Genomic DNA, 17,488 nt, shown 5'->3' on the forward strand with positions numbered 1-17,488 from the left:
CTGCTAGATTCAAGTGTCCCAGTGTATACTGAGCATTCATGCGTACGGAAGGCGCGAAAGGAAAAGTAACGATTTCTTCGCTTCGATGGACTTAGTAGGTTTGGTGAAATCTCTCAAAGGTCATATAAATTGATGGAGGTGATATTTCGCTGCTACTTTGAGAAGTTTTCTTTTTTTTTTTTTTTTTTTTTTCCCTCATCGGATCCCAGTCGCTCTTTCTCTCTTTAGTCTCAGCCGATGGGATGGTCTTTAGTATCAGCCGCTCACTTTTTATTCCCTTCCTTTTTACTTTGATCATATCATAACGCACGTTCTCTCGTATTGTTCCTCTTCTCTTTCGTTCTTTTCTGTTTGCCTTACAATTCTTATTCTTCCTCATCACAGAACCGTAGCGGAGCCTGACCTTACTGCAATACGGAGCTCTTTTTCTTCCATGCCCAGAATATCTGCGGCCCGCCGGGGTCCTCCATGGGACTTCCTACTTGTTGCTTTGGTTTTACTTTTCCTATCTTCACAGGTACAAGCACAGACCACGTACCATTGCAATGCTACCACACCTTGCTACAATGGAGCTTGCTGCGGTGTGACTGACGGCCAGGGGGTAAGTATAGATCGTCTGAAACTGTTAACCACCCATTCGCTTCCCCATGGCACAATCGCTGGTGTAGCGGGTAAGCAATCAGTATTAATGATCCTGTGCTAGATTTGTGGTTATGGAAGCGACTTCTGCGGCGATACTTGTGTCAGTAACTGCAATGCCACTGCTGCTTGTGGACAATATGCGGCCGTTCCCGGAACAACCTGCCCGTTGAATGTAAGTCATGCCATTGAAGTGGAGTGGATATACCTTTTATCTAATCCACCGCTACTAGGTTTGCTGCTCGAAATACGGATTTTGCGGAACGGAAAGTGACTTTTGCGATGCTGACTGTCAGAGCAACTGTGCCGCTCCCATTGAGCCGGGATGCACCAGCAATGATGTCCTCAAGCGGGTCATTGGTTACTACGAGGGGTGGTCCAGCGATAGAGTATGTGATTCCTGGAGTCCCAGTAACATCGCTGCCTCGGCATTGACCCACCTGTACTACGCCTTTGCAACCTTCAGCCCTCTCGACGATTCAAAGGAAAAATGGTCCCTTGATTTCATGACGGGTGTCAACGATGAGGCAGAGCTTGTTTTGGAATTGATTGAGCTCAAGCAGAATAATCCGGGGTTGTCTGTTTTTCTGTCTGTCGGGGGCTGGTCTTTCAACGATGGGGATACTGCTTCATACTGGTCTGACATGGCTTCAACACAACACGGAAGGAACTCCTGGGCTTTGAGTGTGTTGAACATGCTGGAGACGTACGGATTTGATGGCGTAGACCTCGACTGGGAGTACCCAGTTGCCAGTGACCGCGGTGGTAAGGCAGCCGACAAGAAGAACTACGTGTCCTTGATCTCGACCTTGCGTAATGTTCTGGACGGTTCAGGGAAGGCGTATGGAATCTCTTTTACGACCCCATCAAGCTATTGGTATCTCCAAAACTTCGATGTGCCAGGTATGCTGGAAGCAGGAGCGGACTGGACCAATATCATGACCTATGACCTGCATGGGACTTGGGATGCCTCAGATGTGTAAGTGATTGGAGGATTGAAGAGTCAATGCGTTTGGAAAAGAAGATTCAATTAACGTAATTCACAGGTGGATCGGTAGCGTAATGCTGGCCCATACCAACCTGACCGAGATCAAGTCGGCGCTTGACTTGATGTGGAGAGCGGGTGTTGATGCCTCCGATATTGTCCTGGGAATCGGATTCTACGGGAGATCGTACACAATGTCGGACACGGCTTGCTATCAACCTGGCTGTCCCTTCATAGGCGCAGGGAATGCTGGTTCATGTACAGTTACTCCTGGTGTTTTGTCTTACAGTGGTAAGCATAGCCTCGCAGAAGAACTTGGATCATGCCATACCAGATGCCGGGCGAGGATTGTGACTAACTATTCTTGACTGTGGGCAGAGATCATCGAACTCATGCAAGACGAGGATACAGAGGTGATTTGGGACGACACAGATGCCGTGAACTACATGGTCTGGGGTGACCAATGGGTCTCCTTCGATACGAATGTGACCTTTCAGCAGAAGGTTGACTATGCCAATACAAAGTGTCTCGGTGGGCTCATGATTTGGTCCGTCGATCAGGATACATACGATTGGCAGGCACTAAGCGGACTTCTGGGAAAGTCAGTCACCAGTAATAACCTCTTAAGTGGAGGGACACTGGGTGATTCGGATAAGAAAGACTTGTCACACATCTACTCAGCATTTACCGGCACTGACTGTTATGTCTCGGAATGCTTTTATTGGAACTCCGGTTGGTGTGAGACTGGCTACAGCACTTTGGACTACGTACATCAGGGGTTATACGGCATAGTCGCTGATCCGGACACGATGACATGTGCAACGGGGGAAGAAGGAGATACCGATGCTCAGTATCGTATGATTTGCTGTCCCACTGATGCCATGCCCGAGGGTTGCGCATGGGCAGGGTCCACGGTATCCGACCAATGTGGAGCAGTCGGATGCAGCAGTGGCCAGTATGAACTGGTAGCAGACCCTTACGTTGACCGAACAGGCTCAGAGAAATGTGGGGGGAGTAATTCGCGGTCTCTTTGCTGTAACACCGATTCAGCACTCGAAAAATGCTCATGGAGCACGTGTGGACAAGCGTGTAATTCCTCTGATGACACATTTTCTGCGACCTCTCCCTACACTGGGACAAGTATGTTGACTATAATTACTTCCTTACCCAAGTGGGTATACACATTACAGTACTAATGGGAAATGAATATGCAGATTTGGTGGAATCATTGGTCAAGTGTCCCGTTGGGGAATCTAGTTCATTTTGTTGCCCTTCTGAAGGTGTGTTCACTATGGTCCTGCACACTTCAACAAGTTAGCCATCTGTGCTAACTTACCACAAAGACACATACACAGGATGCGATTGGTACGGATGTGACGACAAATGCCCGGACACTAAAGTACTGATCACGCAGAGGAGTGAGATTGTGCTGGACGGAAATGCCGTGACATGTACAAGTGGAGCGAATAAGCTATGCTGTGATCCTCCTGATGGCTCCAACAGCTGGCCGGTGGATCCTGAAGACTTGTTCAAGTACCCAGACGAGGAGAACGTAAGTTACTATTACAGTGTGCAAAAATCATCAAACGATGAAGGTAAGAATCTAACACCACTTCACTATTTTGGTCAACATTCTTCTAAGTGTTTCTAGATACCGACAATGCCAGCGAGGATCCCTTTGCGCTCGTGATGATTGATGGCGACGCCAGCGCCTACGATGAGTCTCTGGTAGACCAATGGACCTTTTTGGATGATGAAAACGAGCTTAGCAAGCGAGGGCTGAAGATGCACAAGAGGCACAATCTATTTGAGCATCGCAATGACACCTTCGACAATGTTATAGAGACGTACCATATTCAGTGTGTCAGCTTGTTTGTCAACGGGTCGGCGTGTACCTCAATCTTCAACGGAGGTGCTTCGAACACTATCGTCAAAATGCCCGCTGATATAGGAGCTGGCCCATATGCACGGGTAATCAAACTTGCTCCTGTCGGATCAGATAGATCAGACATGAAGCCCCGTTCTACCGGTGAAGTCTATGAACTTACGGTAGATTACGATTTTGCTGCTGCGGCCGAAGAGCAGAAAGGGGATGTCAACTTCCGGATCGACTATACCAATCTTCAGGAATATTGGTGGGTGGCATAGTCTGCGGCGTCGGCGATCCTGAGTTGCTGACGAACATTACAGGAAAGACATAACCGACACACCGGCTTCTCGAAAGCGATGGTTTGGTAGCTTTGACAACTGGCTCCGGAAAATGACCACTATTGTTAAGGACGAGAAGGGTTCCTTGCCGTTGGACTATGAGGAGACTATCAAGCTTTTCCATGGACATGAGTATTGCCCGGCTTGGAACACGGACGCAACTTTCGACATCGATGCCTTCATTCATTTGGAGCTTAACGGACAATACGGCTACTATTTTGAAGGCTCCATATTGCCCACTCCAAACCTCATCTCAGCTTACGGCTACTTTTCGATTGAGCCAACAGCAGCAGTAGGATTGTTCCCCCCCAACTTGGAATATAACTTGGCTGACTAAGTGTACATTAGATTCTTCTCACCATTCGTGCGAATGCAATTATGCAAATCCTCGACGGGATCAGCCGAGTTATTCTCCCTAGGATTTCCCGGGATGTCTATCAAGGGTTTAATAAATATTGGGCCTGAATTGGCGCTGTACGGTCAGCTCGATGCGTCCCTGCAAGTCTCAGGAGAGCTTAATGCTGGTGTTGCTCTACTGTTCAAACGGACCGAGGTCTACTTCCCTCAGGATGCGGCAGGGGCAGCGGCGAGTGTGGCACCGGCCGACTTAGACGACAATGATGATGCCACCTATAGTTTCGACCCAACATTTGACGCACAACTTACTGCCGAAGGAAACCTGGCCCGTAGGTCTCAACATAACTGAAAGCATTTCAAACAAGGGTCCAAAATGCCTGCTGACGAATATGCACAGTCTCCTTAACACCCGAAGTCCGCTTTGGAGTCTCCGTGCTAGGGGGAGACCTCATGTCTGGCTACGTAACCGCAGGTATCAGCAATACCATTAACTTGGGAATTAGTGCTGAAGCATCCTACTCGGGAGATGGGGCTTCTGCTGGCTTTTGCTACTGGGCAGATTACGTCTATTCGATCTTCCTGAGGGCGGACATGTCGTGAGTATTGCACAACAGCTTATTCTCCTTCACTGGCTGACATCTCGTGGTAGGTTTCTCGGAGATGTTGCTTACTGGGGAGGCAACTACGATGTGACCTCGCCAAGTGATCCACTGGAGCTGGTGTCAATGACATGCACGAGCTACTCTAGTGGCGATTCCCTGACCAAGAGAACTGATACCGAGAGTTTGGTTGCTAACACAACAGGAAGCGCCTGTTTTGGTGGAATAATCTCCTGCCAAACTATCGAGGACAACACTACAACTGCTAGCAACCTGTCATGTCCGATCGTTTGTGATGGGTCCGATAGCGGCTCCTGCACTGTTCTGGATACTGCCCCTGATCCTGAGTCCACATCCTCTAAGAAACGCCAAGGGCCTGCCAGTGCCGCTACGAACGGTATGTGTTATCATTGGCCCGCATTGTGGTATAACTGCGCATGGTTTCCCGATAAGGACCTTCCAAATTTGGATTCCAACACCAACTCTCTGCCCAACAACCAGTATTGGACTGCTCCAGGTACGTCTACCAGCTTACGTGAGCTTTTCCGACATGTTAGTGCTAAAATTGCTTGCAGGAATATGTAGAAACGTAGCCAATTACCTCTACCAACACCAAGCCTCGTGGAGTCCTGGCTACATGGGACCTAACTTCATGCGTTTAACATATAAAAAGTCAGGACCGAAAAGCCCGAATCGAGCGGCGGCCTGCGGAAGTTCAACCACCAGGAATACCCCAGCATGGAATTGCGTCCAGATTAAAAGCTCATTGTGGCCTGCGGCAGTGCAGAAAGCTTGGGCTGCAAACGACCCCAACTATCAATTCATGCAGGGCTGGAGTGATCCCATATCATGTGACGAATTTCCCTGTAGGTGACCCTTTCCATTTACAAACGTTAACACAAATTCTGGCTAACACATTGCCATCGGCCCAGTCAACATGTAAGTTATTCCAGGCAGGGTCATTATACGTTAGGATTAGATGGAAGACTGACTTGGTTGATCAGGGTCGCGGAGGGCGGAGCCGGTGCGGTAAGACAATCTCTATAACCCCAACCCTAACGCCCCCAAACCAGGAAAAAGCATCCAGTGCCACACCCACACCCTTCTCCATTCATCCTTAAACTTGAGATGTTTGTGTCACCGGAAGCGCACCTGACATTGGCGAAAAATAGGCTACCGCATGTGCACCTGTCGAGCAACAGTCATATCAAAGTCTGGCGAACAATATGATCTCTCACATCAAAGACAATGTATGTCTTCATGCTTTTAGTTAAACCCCACCCCCACGCGAATTGCATGGTGATGAAAGCCCCTATTGACCAACCTCTGTCTGCCAGTCTGTCAATATGGTGTGGTCTGCTACTGCTTTCACTGGATACCCGCAGCACTTTACTGTCAACCTCTTCAACACCTACAGCAATCAGCACGTTGTTAATTCTCTTGGGCCATACGGAGGGTACTATGATAGTGGCGAGAATCTGCCCCTGACCGATATTGCAGCGGGCGTCAATCTCTTTTCGAGCCCGATATGGTCTCTTTCCAGTAGCAATGCGGTCTGCCGCATCGATGGGGGACCACCAATCAATGACCTCCAGAGAGGCATCTCATATTATCATCTGACCACATGTCAGGTCATCTACGAGGACCCCAACCAATCGGGCCGGTGGTGGAAGCGCGATGATGACGACAGCTATGATGGGCCTGATCATCTGCATCCACGGTATTGGCAAATCAAAGGTGCGTAAGATCAAAGGCTCATTCATTAATCCTGGAAGCAAGATCCCATAAAATTTATCTTCTCTGCTAACAGATTGTGTCATGTTATTGTTTCAAATAGAGGTTCACATTCCTCGAAATTGGCGCGAGCGCTCGATTGAATTTCCCTTGGCTGATATGGACGGGAATGGATACGAGTCAACAATCAAAAATATCTTGGAGACAGCAGAAGACAATTACGACGAAGGTTATTTGGTGCTGAAACACCACGCCAGCCGGCAAAGTGCTACCAGCAGTTCGATGCCGAGTGGGACGAATAGTGCCCTGTTGTCGGGCTCGACAGGATCCAGGCGAAGGCATTTCGAACGGCATCTCCATAATCACCACCATTGAAGAAAGTCCTGCAATTGGTTTGTGAGGTGTGTAAGATCCAAGGCGTGGAAATAACGACTTAGCGTCCACTCGGCCGAAGTCAAGCCGGGAGGGCTAGTATTTAGGTGGGTGATATTGCTGAAGATCCTGGGATGTGGGTTAGATCACGAGGGAAGGTATGCGAATCAGTTGAGAAGGCGAGTGAAACAAAGCGGCAGTGATGGATTATATGCAGTAGTATAGGTTGAGACCTTCGAGTCACCCCTGCTGCTCAGTAGCCAGCGATGTGGCGTTTCAGGCTAACTGGGCAAAAACGCTGTTTCGACAGTATATAACAATGAACATTTTCTCCCGAAATGAGATACACTGCTGGAGACCAAGGCCGATCAGTCGAACATAGCGAGAGAAAATCCCAAAGACTTACTACTAGCTTGAACTGACTAGTAGTACTAGTAGAAGTAGTAATTGTTCTCAGATCAAGCACAGCCAGGGTACTCTGCCGAGTCGCTAACAGCCAGTAGAAGACAGAAATCTTCCTTGGCGCATGCTAACATTGTCTTGCCTAACTAGATACAGGAGGGCCGTCTTCATGTAGATTCTAGTATGGAATCCCGAATTTTCTTTTTACATTATATTATGGTCTTATTGGTGATTTGTGTGTAAATAAAAAGTCTGTGGAATAGGTCTTACAGAAACAAAAATCTACATATTCTTACTTCACTATGAATAGAGACAGCAAAGCAGGGTATATGAATAAGAACTATGCACTTCAGTATATATATTATCAGAGAAATTTCATTATTGAGGGGTTCATAGAAGTGTCACTTGGGATGATTACCACTACACCACTCGGCCACCTGAACTTTAGATAGCCTGTGAAGCCCAAAGATCAAAAACTTTTCAATCACCTATTTTTTTTATGACAGTTTATGTTCATGTAATAATAATACAGTACTTCTGCTTATCGCTAGGAAAAGACTGAGCCAATAAACTAGACTAAACAAGCTACCTGACAGCCCTGAAAAAATTCCCCTGGATTGTCCACATCCCCACAATTCGCTTACCTCAAGAAAATCCAGCCTGTTGAGTGGATAATTACATAACAGGAACCACACAGCACCTGCATACAGCAACCTGCACAGGACCGTTATCCCGCTGGGGATAGATATTTTCCCTTGATCCTGCATACAACCAATCGGGTATCTTAACGAGACCCATAATTGATGACGGTTGCCTGGGATATGAATAGGCCCGGTTTGTGCATGCCAGACACCCGCCCTGGATAATACTATTGCCGGGGATGCACCCCAACGCAAGGAATGGAATGAGCTGATAAACCAAACATTATCCCTTCGCAACCCCAATCTCACTTATTTCTTCTTGTTTCGCTTGTTTGCTGCCCCAGAGTTTATGTTCTACGGCCTGACCCTGACTGCCACTCTTCTGTTCCTCATCATTGGACTTTATCCCAATCATCCTACGCCCAAACTACAACTACAGCTAGAATACCAACAAAATGCACCCTCTCAAATCCCTCCTCCTAGCAGCCCTCACCCTATCATCCACCCTCACCCTCACCACCGCCACCACAATCAGCGGCAGCAGCAGCAGTACTACCCCAACCTACTCCATAACCGAACCCACCTCGGGCGCCATCATCTCCCTTAACACGGCAACCGTAATATCCTGGAACACTTCCGCCCCCAGCACCTCCAAACTCTCCATCCACCTGTCCAAAACCACCAACGATACAAACCTCTACACCATCGCCTCCAACATCTCCAACTCGGGGTCTATTTCCTGGTCGCCCCCATCACGAGTAGGGACCGGCTCAGACTACATAGTCGTCCTTGAGCCCTCCGATTCCTCCGAATCATACAAATCAGACGCATTCACCATCTCATCCTCCACCAACGCCTCCACAACATACTATCCGACGCAAGGGGAGGTTGTCAAGACAGGTCAGACGACGATCATTACCTGGGAGGTGGAGAGGAATGTCTCGGAGGTGAGTATTTATCTCATGGAGGGGACGTTGAATGGGAATGGAACTGGGAATGGAACTGGGTTGAAGAATGTGACAACGATCACGACGGATATTGCGAACTCCGGGGATGTGGCGTGTGTGTTGCCGGGGAGTGTGAAGAGTGGGGATGATTATCGCTTTGCGATTGTAGATGTGAAGGATGCGGGGAGGGTGAAGTATTCGGCTGTTTTTGAGGTTGTTAATTCGGGGGATGATTCTTCCTCTTCGTCCTCGGACGAGGGGGCGGGTAGTGGGGAGGGGAGTACGTCTCCGTCGGGGAGTTCCTCGAGTGGGTCTGGGTCTGCTGCTGGGGATGGAAAGGCGACTTCGGGTGCTGCGAGGGTTTCATGGATTTGGGGATCTATGGGGTGGGGAGTTGTTGGGTTGGTGGTGGTTTCCCTGATGTATTAGTTAGGGTTTTGTTTGATTGTTGTTGCTGGTGGTGAGCTGTGAGAAGCGTTTTCTTCCAAGGTTATTTGAATGCGGTTTATCTATTCGAAAAGCAAATGTTTTAATCAGATATGGAGTGTATAAGCGTTGCTGGGTTATTTCCTACCCTGGATGCATGATGTTGATTTAGGGCTAATGGCAGTACGGAGTAACTAATTTAGTAGCTCCACAGCGGGTATAACCTTGTCGACTAATTCCGTACCAAGGTAGCGTTATGGGTCGATCGCGGTAATTGGGACGACACGCTGGGATACCAACATAAACTAGCAATAAGTTAATTGTTACCTCAGTCGAAAGCCGTCAACATAAAATTCAAGCTGTGGCGCAACTAGCATCACAAAAAGGCTTGGAAAACGTGGTCGACGCCGTGTGACTGAACCCCGGTAACAATGGTTACCTCCGGCAAAGTCTCAGTGACCAGGCGGTACATTACAAACATTACATACATTACATACATTACATATACCTTAATTAGACATCCAAACACCCAGAGCGACGAACCAATCAAAGAGCCCGATACATGGAACACCGACCTACTACTTACTCCATAAAAAGAAAACATGATATGATGGATGAACATTTTCATTTCCACAGGTTTACACAGTATGTATGAAGAACCCCCAACTCCACCTCAACTCCAATCCCCACAATCACCAGAGAATAAATCATCCCATCCCCACCATCCATGACCAATAGAGGAACCTAATACCACACAACCCACAAACTTGCACCACCACCACCACCAATCCCCTCTTCTCTACCCAAAGACATAAATCTAATCCCCCGTCCCAATCTCCAAATCCAACTGCACCCCATTCGTAATACTATAATCCCCCAGGGTAATAAAATCCTTAAACGGCCGTTCCCCCTGCCTCTTCAACATAATCTCCCTAGGAGCGCGACCAATCTGCGCCGCCACCAACACCTTCAAATCTCCCACCGTATCCGACGGCAAACACGGCACCGTCGCCTTACTTCCCAGTCGATCGTTGACCGTCACGAGGATCATTTCCTCCGTGCTGGCGGGCTTGAGCTTCTTCTTCTTCTCCTTTTTCTCTTTCTTTTCGCTGTCGGTTTTCTTCGGCTTGGTGGAGTCTCTGTCTCTGTCCCGGTCACGATCACGATCACGATCGCGGTCCCTGGCTCTATCCGGGCTGTAGTCGCGTCGGTATCTATCTCCGCGATCGTAGTCTCTGTCTCGGTGGGTATCCCGGCGAGGAGGTGAACGCGCGCGGTAACCGCGGTCTAGGGCGCGGTCGGTGTCCGGGTTGGGGTTGTCGTCGCGGGGTGCGCGCTTTTCTTTCCAGCGAAATCCGCCCGGGCCTTTGGGAGGTTGGCGCCGGGGTGAGCGCGAGCGCGAGCGGCGTCGCCGCGGGGGCGAGTCGGGCATGGTGAGTGGGGTGGACGGGTGTCCGTGAGATTGGGGGATGGAGAAAAGAAGCTTGTGAAGCTGGTGAGGATGGTTGTTGACGTCGGGTGGTTGCAGAGATGGGCATGTAGTGACCGCCTTCTGTTTTTAGGAATTACTATTTTGGGTTAAAGAATTTATTATGCGGGATGGTGAGTCAGCTATGCGGTCTTGTGCATCAAGTACAAATACACAATGCTTCATCTTGGATTTGTCTCACATGTAACTCGAATCTTTTCATACATTAATATAATACATGTCATATGTAGTAATACACAGACAGGAATACAATCGCCGTGGGGTTATGTCCTAATCTCAGACCCATTGGCTCCAGACGCCCGCGCCCAAAGTACATATGTAGTTCCTTATTTTCAAGGCGACATCGACATATCGATAGAGGAAGAAGCAAAATCAGAAATTATCATCTCAGTCATTCTCATCAAGCAGAACCTTTAGCTTCTGCAACTTGTCCTCACAGTTGACCTCCATCTGCATCACCACGTCCACGCTCTTCTTCTTTGTGATGAGCAGTTGGGAGACCAACCAGAAATTGTACCCGTTCTTGAAGAAGCCCATCGAGGCCCATTCGCGGCTGGACAGTGTGTTGCTCAGCGTCACCCAGTGTTCGCGCCATCGGGCCAGTGCTACTCGGATATTGGATAGCATGAGGTCGTCAGGGATCGCTCCGGGCTGGCTCTTGTCTGCGGCATCGAAGCTGAAGAGATGCTTCGGGTGAGACATCTGGGTCCTTCGGAGAATAGGACCCAGTAAGGCCATGTGCGAATTGATAAAAGTGTACAAGACTAGATCAGTCAGCTTAACGGTCATGTGCTATCGATGGCTTGACGTACCGTGGATCAGTATGAACATGTCGAGTACTGTCAGGTTCGCCATACTGCCGGACGCTGACGAGTCCGGTGTTGAAGGCATCGTGTCCTTGGGGTCATCCTCGAATAAATTGTGGAACGCTTCCAGAATTGTGATCCCCCTCGAGGCCTGGAAGTTCCGATCCGAGTATGGGTGCTCGAGCGCGAAGAGGGACTCGGCGCAAGGGAAGTCACACTCGACTTCAATATGGGACAGACGGCAAGGGTAGTTTTGGAAGAAGGAGAATGCACAGTCGAGCAGCAGAATGATGCTCATTGTACTGCTACGGTCAGCGGGGTAAACCAGAAAGGGGAACGGAGACATACCGAATGCGAGACTCTGTCTGGATCCATTGGAATTCCGAGACAGCCTGATGTTGGTTATGACGGCATTTGGGAAGGCCCATTCGACGAGCGATCTACACATGTCAGTAACGTCACCCGTCTGCATATCCGACTACATACCTTGATGACTTCGCTGAACCGGTTTTCCATCGCTCGATTGCGCGCCGCTGGGCTTCCCGACCAGTACTGCGCAATAACAATGATGAAGCCGGCCTGAAGATTCTGAAACTGGATCCAATCATTATTCCCGCCGTCGAACATTCGACGCCCACAGAATGCCAAAGCCACCTCATTCTCCGGTGAGAAGGTCTCGCTGGAGAAGATGTAGAGCTCTACAAAATCGACCACCTGCTTTGCAGCATGCCTCTCCTGCTCATCAGTTGTGTACGTCGCGCCCATGAACACGAGTGCTGCAAGTAGTGGTAACGCTACGGTGTTCACATTCAGTGACGCAAAGTGAACCATGGCACAACTTGGCTGCCAGTACTCCAGATACATCCGTACGAACTTGTCGATGCGAGCAGGCGTTAACAAAAAGCTTAGATACGTGGACAAACGCTCCTGCGCTTGGGTATCGAGAGGGACCGACCACGCCCGTGCTAGAATCGCCTGATACAGTCCGGCTGCGTACGGTTCTTCCGGCTCATAGGTAGGTTGCGTGGTGAATGCGAGGCCGGGATCCGGTATCGAGGGGATCATGGCGGGGAAGCTGCCCCCACCTGCATAGGTATCACCGACTATTTTGTTCACATTCCCGAAAGGACCGTTAAAGAAATCAAGAAAGGTATCCTGGAAGAACGAGAGGGAAGCCGGGTCTGACTCGATGAACGCGGGGGCATAGTCTGACGGATCACCTGTCCGGAAGTCGAGCATTGTCTGCTCCGCATCTTGTCGGCCCTTCTGATTATGGTATTCAAGACCGCGAGCGCGATCACTGCGGGGCGGAAGGAGGAACTCCTCCGTGAAACTGTCCGTACCACCGTTGAGGAGGAATTTGATCGACCCGCGATCCGAGGAAGATCCGTACTCCTCACGCTTCCCCGAGGCCGAGCCCGAGACCAGCTCCAGGTTGTCGGCTGTTTGCTTGCGCTCATTGTTACACCGTAGGTTCCGCTTCTGACACGAGCTGCATGGGCTCAGTCCATCGCAACGCAGTTTCATCGATGTGCACTAAGTTCCGACAATTAGCGACCATGCGCGCACAATAGGCTGGGTATGCGATCGGCGGGAGGTCAGGGGGGAACTTGCCGACTGACAGGCATGTCGCCTCCGGCCTCTTTGGCCTGTCTCAGGGATCTTTTGATCTCCGCGCTTGGCACAGTCCGTGTAGTGATCGCGGAGGTTGTCACTGAAGATTGAGTGAACGCATCAGTATCGTAGTTGTGGGGAATGATCATGGCAAACATACAAGCGTCGGTCGGGAAACCGACGAGAGCCAGGGGCGGGAGGGAGAGCAAGACACGAACCAACGCGCAAAGGATTCGTTGCAGAAAACGCAGGAATAAGGCCTAATACCGGAATCTGACGGACAGCGTTTAAGTTAGCGCATGACAAGCATTGAAGGATGAGCCAGACACGAGCCAGAAGCGGGCCGAGATGCAGGATGGGAGGGAGCGTACGGCGGAGATGATGTCGCTTGAGATGGTCAATGCGGGTGAAACCCCGCTGACAGATGGTGCAGCAGAAATGCTTGCTCGCGGGCTTCATGGTTAGGGGGGAAAGACATGCATCGGGGAGGAAGGAAGGTGGAGGTGTGGTGAGATTAACGGGGGAAGATCCAGGTCTGGGGTAGAGATGGTGCTTTAGTCTAATTGAAGGGGGGTGGGTTTGTGGGAGTGGGAGGGGGGCGACGAAGAGACGGCGATCGGAGGCCGGAAGGTTAGCAAACACGATCGGCTCGCCGTCGGGGGTCCCTGGCACTGGCTCTGGCACCACTGTGAGTACCCGGCCCGATCTGCAGAACAGGTAGAGAGAAATTGGTCAAATCTCGGTAGGGATCCAAACGGCGAACGATCTCTGGACCGATTAATTAGATAGAGAGATAAATTACAGAGGGTAAAAGGACGGGAAGATCGAGAGAAGATGAGAATTGGAGATGACCAAGATCGAAGGGAGACGGTATGACGCCACTCCCCCCAAAGCAACTGGAGACTTTTACTTTTGTGAACGGAAGAAGGGACTGACAGGTCGGGGGGGTTTTATTAAAGAAGTGGAGAGAGAAAGACAAGCAGGAGAGGAGTAAAGTTAAGTGGCCAAGGATGACTGCCTTCCCCAGCCGGTTTTCTGGGGTCTCCTTTTCGTGGGTTTTTGCCCATCTTCCCACCCAAAGTAAAAGGAAAGGTGGCCGGCTCGTTCCGTAGTTACGCCCTCTTTCCCTGGTATGCGCCTTACGCCCGAGTTCACCGGCAACGGGGCTGCCATCGGGCATGTTACCGGGTAATCTTACCATCCAGTGACGCGGTTTCTCGGTGGGCCCGGCAAGGGAGACGGCAGTCCACTGGAGATAGATTACACACCACAACACTTCTACAAACTACTTCCTCACATTACGCTTCAGAGTACAGCGCGGGAACAGCCTAGATCCCATCCTGAGTGGCAAGAAGTCAAACTTACAGAACCCCAGATGGGTGTAGTGCACCCTCCCGCCTACGCAGAACAACCCAACAATGGATGGGAAGAGCAACCCTCTGGACGCTTTCATCAGATCTCTCATGGCCGATCTACCTCTATGATACTGATCAGATGATGGTGATTGCCTGTAATATTAAAGGAGACACCGCATGCCGGCGGCCTAATTCTTCAGGGGCTCAACCACTGTCAAAGGAAAGTCCACCTGATCATCGTCCAGATAGTTCACCTCGATCGCGTTATTCTTCTCATTCTCCGTCCACCCATCGCCGATCCAGCCATTCATGTTGTCGTCAACATACTCGTAGGTGAAGTCCTCCCAACGGGGATGCGAGAGGGTCTTGAGTGAGTGGAGTGACGATCCTGCCTAAGTCAATACGCGATGTTCATGGACTCGCAACAGGAGAAGGATTCCATACCGGGCCACACGCCTATCACCCGTCCATCCTCATCTCCCCCTTTATACCAGCTTCGGCACTTCTCGCTGTACACCGTGCGGGAGAAGTATTGATCGCAGTGTCGCGTGAACCGTTTGACCGCATCCTGCCTGACTGACATGGACCGGATGTTGTCCCGCTGCATCTTCTGCACGCAGGAGGTGAAATAATCAATCACCTTCTCGGCCAAGAGTAACAGGTTGCCCTCCCCCAGCGCCGAGTTGGGCCCGAAGCAGATGAAGTAGTTCGGGAACCCATCGACTGCTATGGAGAGGTAGGACTCGGGCGTATCCTTCCACCGCTCCGCCAGCGACAGACCGTCACGCCCCGTGATGGGGAACCGGGGGGTGAAGCTGGTGTCGAACCCGGTGGCACACACCAAGACATCAGTAGGATGATGCACCCCATCGGCGGTGATGATACCATCTGCATCAACCCGAACAATCCCGCTAGTGATGATCTCCACCTTTTCATCTGTCAAGGCCTCCAAGTAGCCGGGCCCGGGGGTAAGCCGGCGGCAAACAGGTGGGAATGAGGGTACGAGATCTTCAAACAACTCTGGCTTTCTTGACAACCGCTGTTTCATGTTCTGAGCGAAAACGTCTTTGGCCCCTAGCTGTTCTGGCGTGCCTAGTATGGTCGCGCCGTGGACAGACTGTAGTTGTACCTCGATTTCTGTTCCTGTCAGCGCAGTAAAAACCGAACTGGGAAGCAACCCCTACCTTTCCGGAAATTCTGATACGCACTATGGTCCTTGTTGAAGGTCTCGAGTTCTTCCGGGGTAAACGAGACTGGACATTCAATCAGCTAGACATTCAATTTTCCAACCCAGTCCACGCTCACAGTTGTCTAGTTTCGACCCTCGTCTCTCGACTTCTTCCCTAGCAAAGCTAGGTGAGATCCATGTTCGGCTCCTGACATAGTGGTCCATGTGCGTGACTTTCGGTAGCATTCCAGGCACGATTTGTATACCGCTCGAGCCGTTTCCAATCACAGCGACTCTCTTGCCCTACTGAACATTAGCCCTGATCAGCAATTCTTTCCGAAATGTTCAACATACACTGTAGTCATAACTCTCATCCCACCGGGCACTGTGCATCAGCTTCCCTTTGAAATCATGGAGACCTGGGATGTTTGGCCATTTCCATTCATTCAGAAAACCGGTGGCCGAGATCAACACGTCGCACTGGTCTGAGTACACCGAATCACTATCTAGGTCCTTGACCTATACTCCCAAAGATTTATCAGCTGCTGTGTCCCAGGGTGTCATCCGATGTATCTGACCTTCAGTTGCCATTTGCTATCCTTTTCGTTCCACACAGCTTCCACAACTTGCTGCTTAAACTTGATGCACTTCTCACAGCCGTATTTGTCCGCTACTTTCTTCCAATACTGGTAAATCTCTGGAGCCGCGGCATAGAAAGTGGACCATTGTTTGTTAGGCTCAAATGTGGCCTGATAAGTATGGGCAGGAATGTCTATAGACCAGCCGACTTAGCCAAGGCATAAGTAGAAGAATGTACTGCAACACTTACCACATGCACAGCCGGGATATCTGTTTTCCAACCACGTGCCTCCGACATCTGCATTCTTCTCGTAAACGCATAGATCGAGGTTGGGGATGCGTTGCCTGAAGCGAATAGATGCAACGATACCAGAAATCCCCGAGCCGATGACAACTACTCTCAGTGGTCTGGCTTCATCAACGGAGCGTTCTTGCACGATCCACGGGTCAGGGGTCTTCTCAGGGGTACTGGCAGCAGAAGCGCCAAAGAATTGTGCCAGGCGATTCATGATTCTCAGGATGCAGGACTAGAGGGATGGCTAAGTGTGAAGCAGTGCTGCAGTAGAACGCATGAAATGGCCACCCTTATATGTGTTGTGCAGCAACAGCTATAACCGATTCCGATCCCCTCTCTGTGCATAAGCTCACTCGTGCTCCGAATCTGTCAGCGTTCATGCCAACACCGGCTAAGCGCGAGGAACGACCGCGGCATTCTTCCGTCACCCCTCAACCGTCAAGTGTTTTGGAGGAGTCTTCTTTGGTGGGGTTGACGATCAGTGCCCGGGGAGGAAGCTGTGTAACTTTCCGCCTCGACTTGTCTTTCTGGAGTGTTGTCGTTGAGCTGGAAGTGATCGTACCGACGTGGTAATAGTGAGGATCCTCCAGAGTGGTAGGAACCCCAGCCCGGAAATCCCCCAGCGATGGCAGTCAAGTGGAGTCTATACTGGCGATCAGAAGGGCTTTGGGGTAACCCTGAGTTCCAGGCGAGGTCAACGGGGATCCACGGGTGCTGGTGATCGGACGGGGAGGCAATGGATCCAGTGGGGGCTGCGGGTGGTCATTTGGCCAAGAGACACGATAGCGATGTCCACTAGCTAGAGTAGTCCATACCGTTTTTGCCTGGAGCTGTTGTATGAGGCCTAGGCACTAGGACATGGGTACCAGGAA

General features: G+C 50.3%; 5 protein-coding genes across 5 annotated transcripts; 2 read left to right on the forward strand and 3 right to left on the reverse strand.

Annotated features, from left to right (window-relative positions):
• Positions 1-433: 433 nt before the first annotated feature.
• On the forward strand, positions 434-6,533 carry BDQ94DRAFT_161391 (uncharacterized protein; the record flags this gene model as incomplete). The annotated part of the gene is made up of 18 exons (XM_026769382.1): positions 434-601; positions 704-814; positions 873-1,081; positions 1,307-1,618; positions 1,686-1,915; positions 2,003-2,711; positions 2,882-2,904; positions 2,968-3,219; positions 3,276-3,759; positions 3,815-4,124; positions 4,181-4,196; positions 4,234-4,518; positions 4,587-4,785; positions 4,839-5,305; positions 5,346-5,658; position 5,793; positions 5,961-6,038; positions 6,126-6,533. The coding sequence occupies 18 exons, from the start codon at positions 434-436 to the stop codon at positions 6,531-6,533; spliced, it is 4,575 nt and encodes a 1,524-aa protein (XP_026623364.1).
• A 1,859-nt stretch (positions 6,534-8,392) lies between these two features.
• BDQ94DRAFT_173040 (uncharacterized protein) lies at positions 8,393-9,725 on the forward strand (the record flags this gene model as incomplete). Its single annotated transcript, XM_026772084.1, has 2 exons — positions 8,393-9,164; positions 9,643-9,725. 2 exons carry the CDS (start codon positions 8,393-8,395, stop codon positions 9,723-9,725), a joined length of 855 nt encoding a protein of 284 aa, XP_026623365.1.
• Positions 9,726-9,867: 142 nt separating this feature from the next.
• On the reverse strand, positions 9,868-10,818 carry BDQ94DRAFT_148844 (ubiquitin-related domain-containing protein). The gene has a single exon (XM_026767263.1). It carries the CDS (start codon positions 10,740-10,742, stop codon positions 10,128-10,130), a length of 615 nt encoding a protein of 204 aa, XP_026623366.1. The 5' UTR covers positions 10,743-10,818; the 3' UTR covers positions 9,868-10,127.
• Positions 10,819-10,958: 140 nt separating this feature from the next.
• BDQ94DRAFT_75417 (Zn(II)2Cys6 transcription factor) lies at positions 10,959-13,782 on the reverse strand. The gene is made up of 7 exons (XM_026776456.1): positions 13,591-13,782; positions 13,438-13,492; positions 13,220-13,319; positions 12,092-13,141; positions 11,954-12,045; positions 11,612-11,907; positions 10,959-11,563 (listed from the first exon to the last, which is right to left on the reverse strand). The coding sequence occupies exons 1-7, from the start codon at positions 13,676-13,678 to the stop codon at positions 11,187-11,189; spliced, it is 2,058 nt and encodes a 685-aa protein (XP_026623367.1). The 5' UTR covers positions 13,679-13,782; the 3' UTR covers positions 10,959-11,186.
• A 488-nt stretch (positions 13,783-14,270) lies between these two features.
• BDQ94DRAFT_181660 (flavin-containing monooxygenase) lies at positions 14,271-16,830 on the reverse strand (the record flags this gene model as incomplete). Its single annotated transcript, XM_026773944.1, has 7 exons — positions 14,271-14,962; positions 15,019-15,711; positions 15,759-15,827; positions 15,880-16,045; positions 16,097-16,261; positions 16,321-16,514; positions 16,572-16,830. 7 exons carry the CDS (start codon positions 16,828-16,830, stop codon positions 14,763-14,765), a joined length of 1,746 nt encoding a protein of 581 aa, XP_026623368.1. The 3' UTR covers positions 14,271-14,762.
• Between the last annotated feature and the right edge of the window lie 658 nt (positions 16,831-17,488).

Source organism: Aspergillus welwitschiae (genome assembly GCF_003344945.1).
Source record: "Aspergillus welwitschiae strain CBS 139.54b unplaced genomic scaffold BDQ94scaffold_30, whole genome shotgun sequence".
Taxonomy (NCBI): domain Eukaryota; kingdom Fungi; phylum Ascomycota; class Eurotiomycetes; order Eurotiales; family Aspergillaceae; genus Aspergillus; species Aspergillus welwitschiae.

Coding starts and splice junctions, on each gene's coding strand:
- BDQ94DRAFT_148844 (XM_026767263.1), bottom strand. CDS start 10,742: ATGCCCGACTCGCCCCCGCGGCGACGCCGCTCGCGCTCGCGCTCACCC.
- BDQ94DRAFT_75417 (XM_026776456.1), bottom strand. CDS start 13,678: ATGAAGCCCGCGAGCAAGCATTTCTGCTGCACCATCTGTCAGCGGGGT. Junction 13,320..13,437: donor AACGAATCCTTTGCGCGTTG/GTTCGTGTCTTG, acceptor CTCAATCTTCAG/TGACAACCTCCGCGATCACT. Junction 12,046..12,091: donor GGTTCAGCGAAGTCATCAAG/GTATGTAGTCGG, acceptor TGACATGTGTAG/ATCGCTCGTCGAATGGGCCT.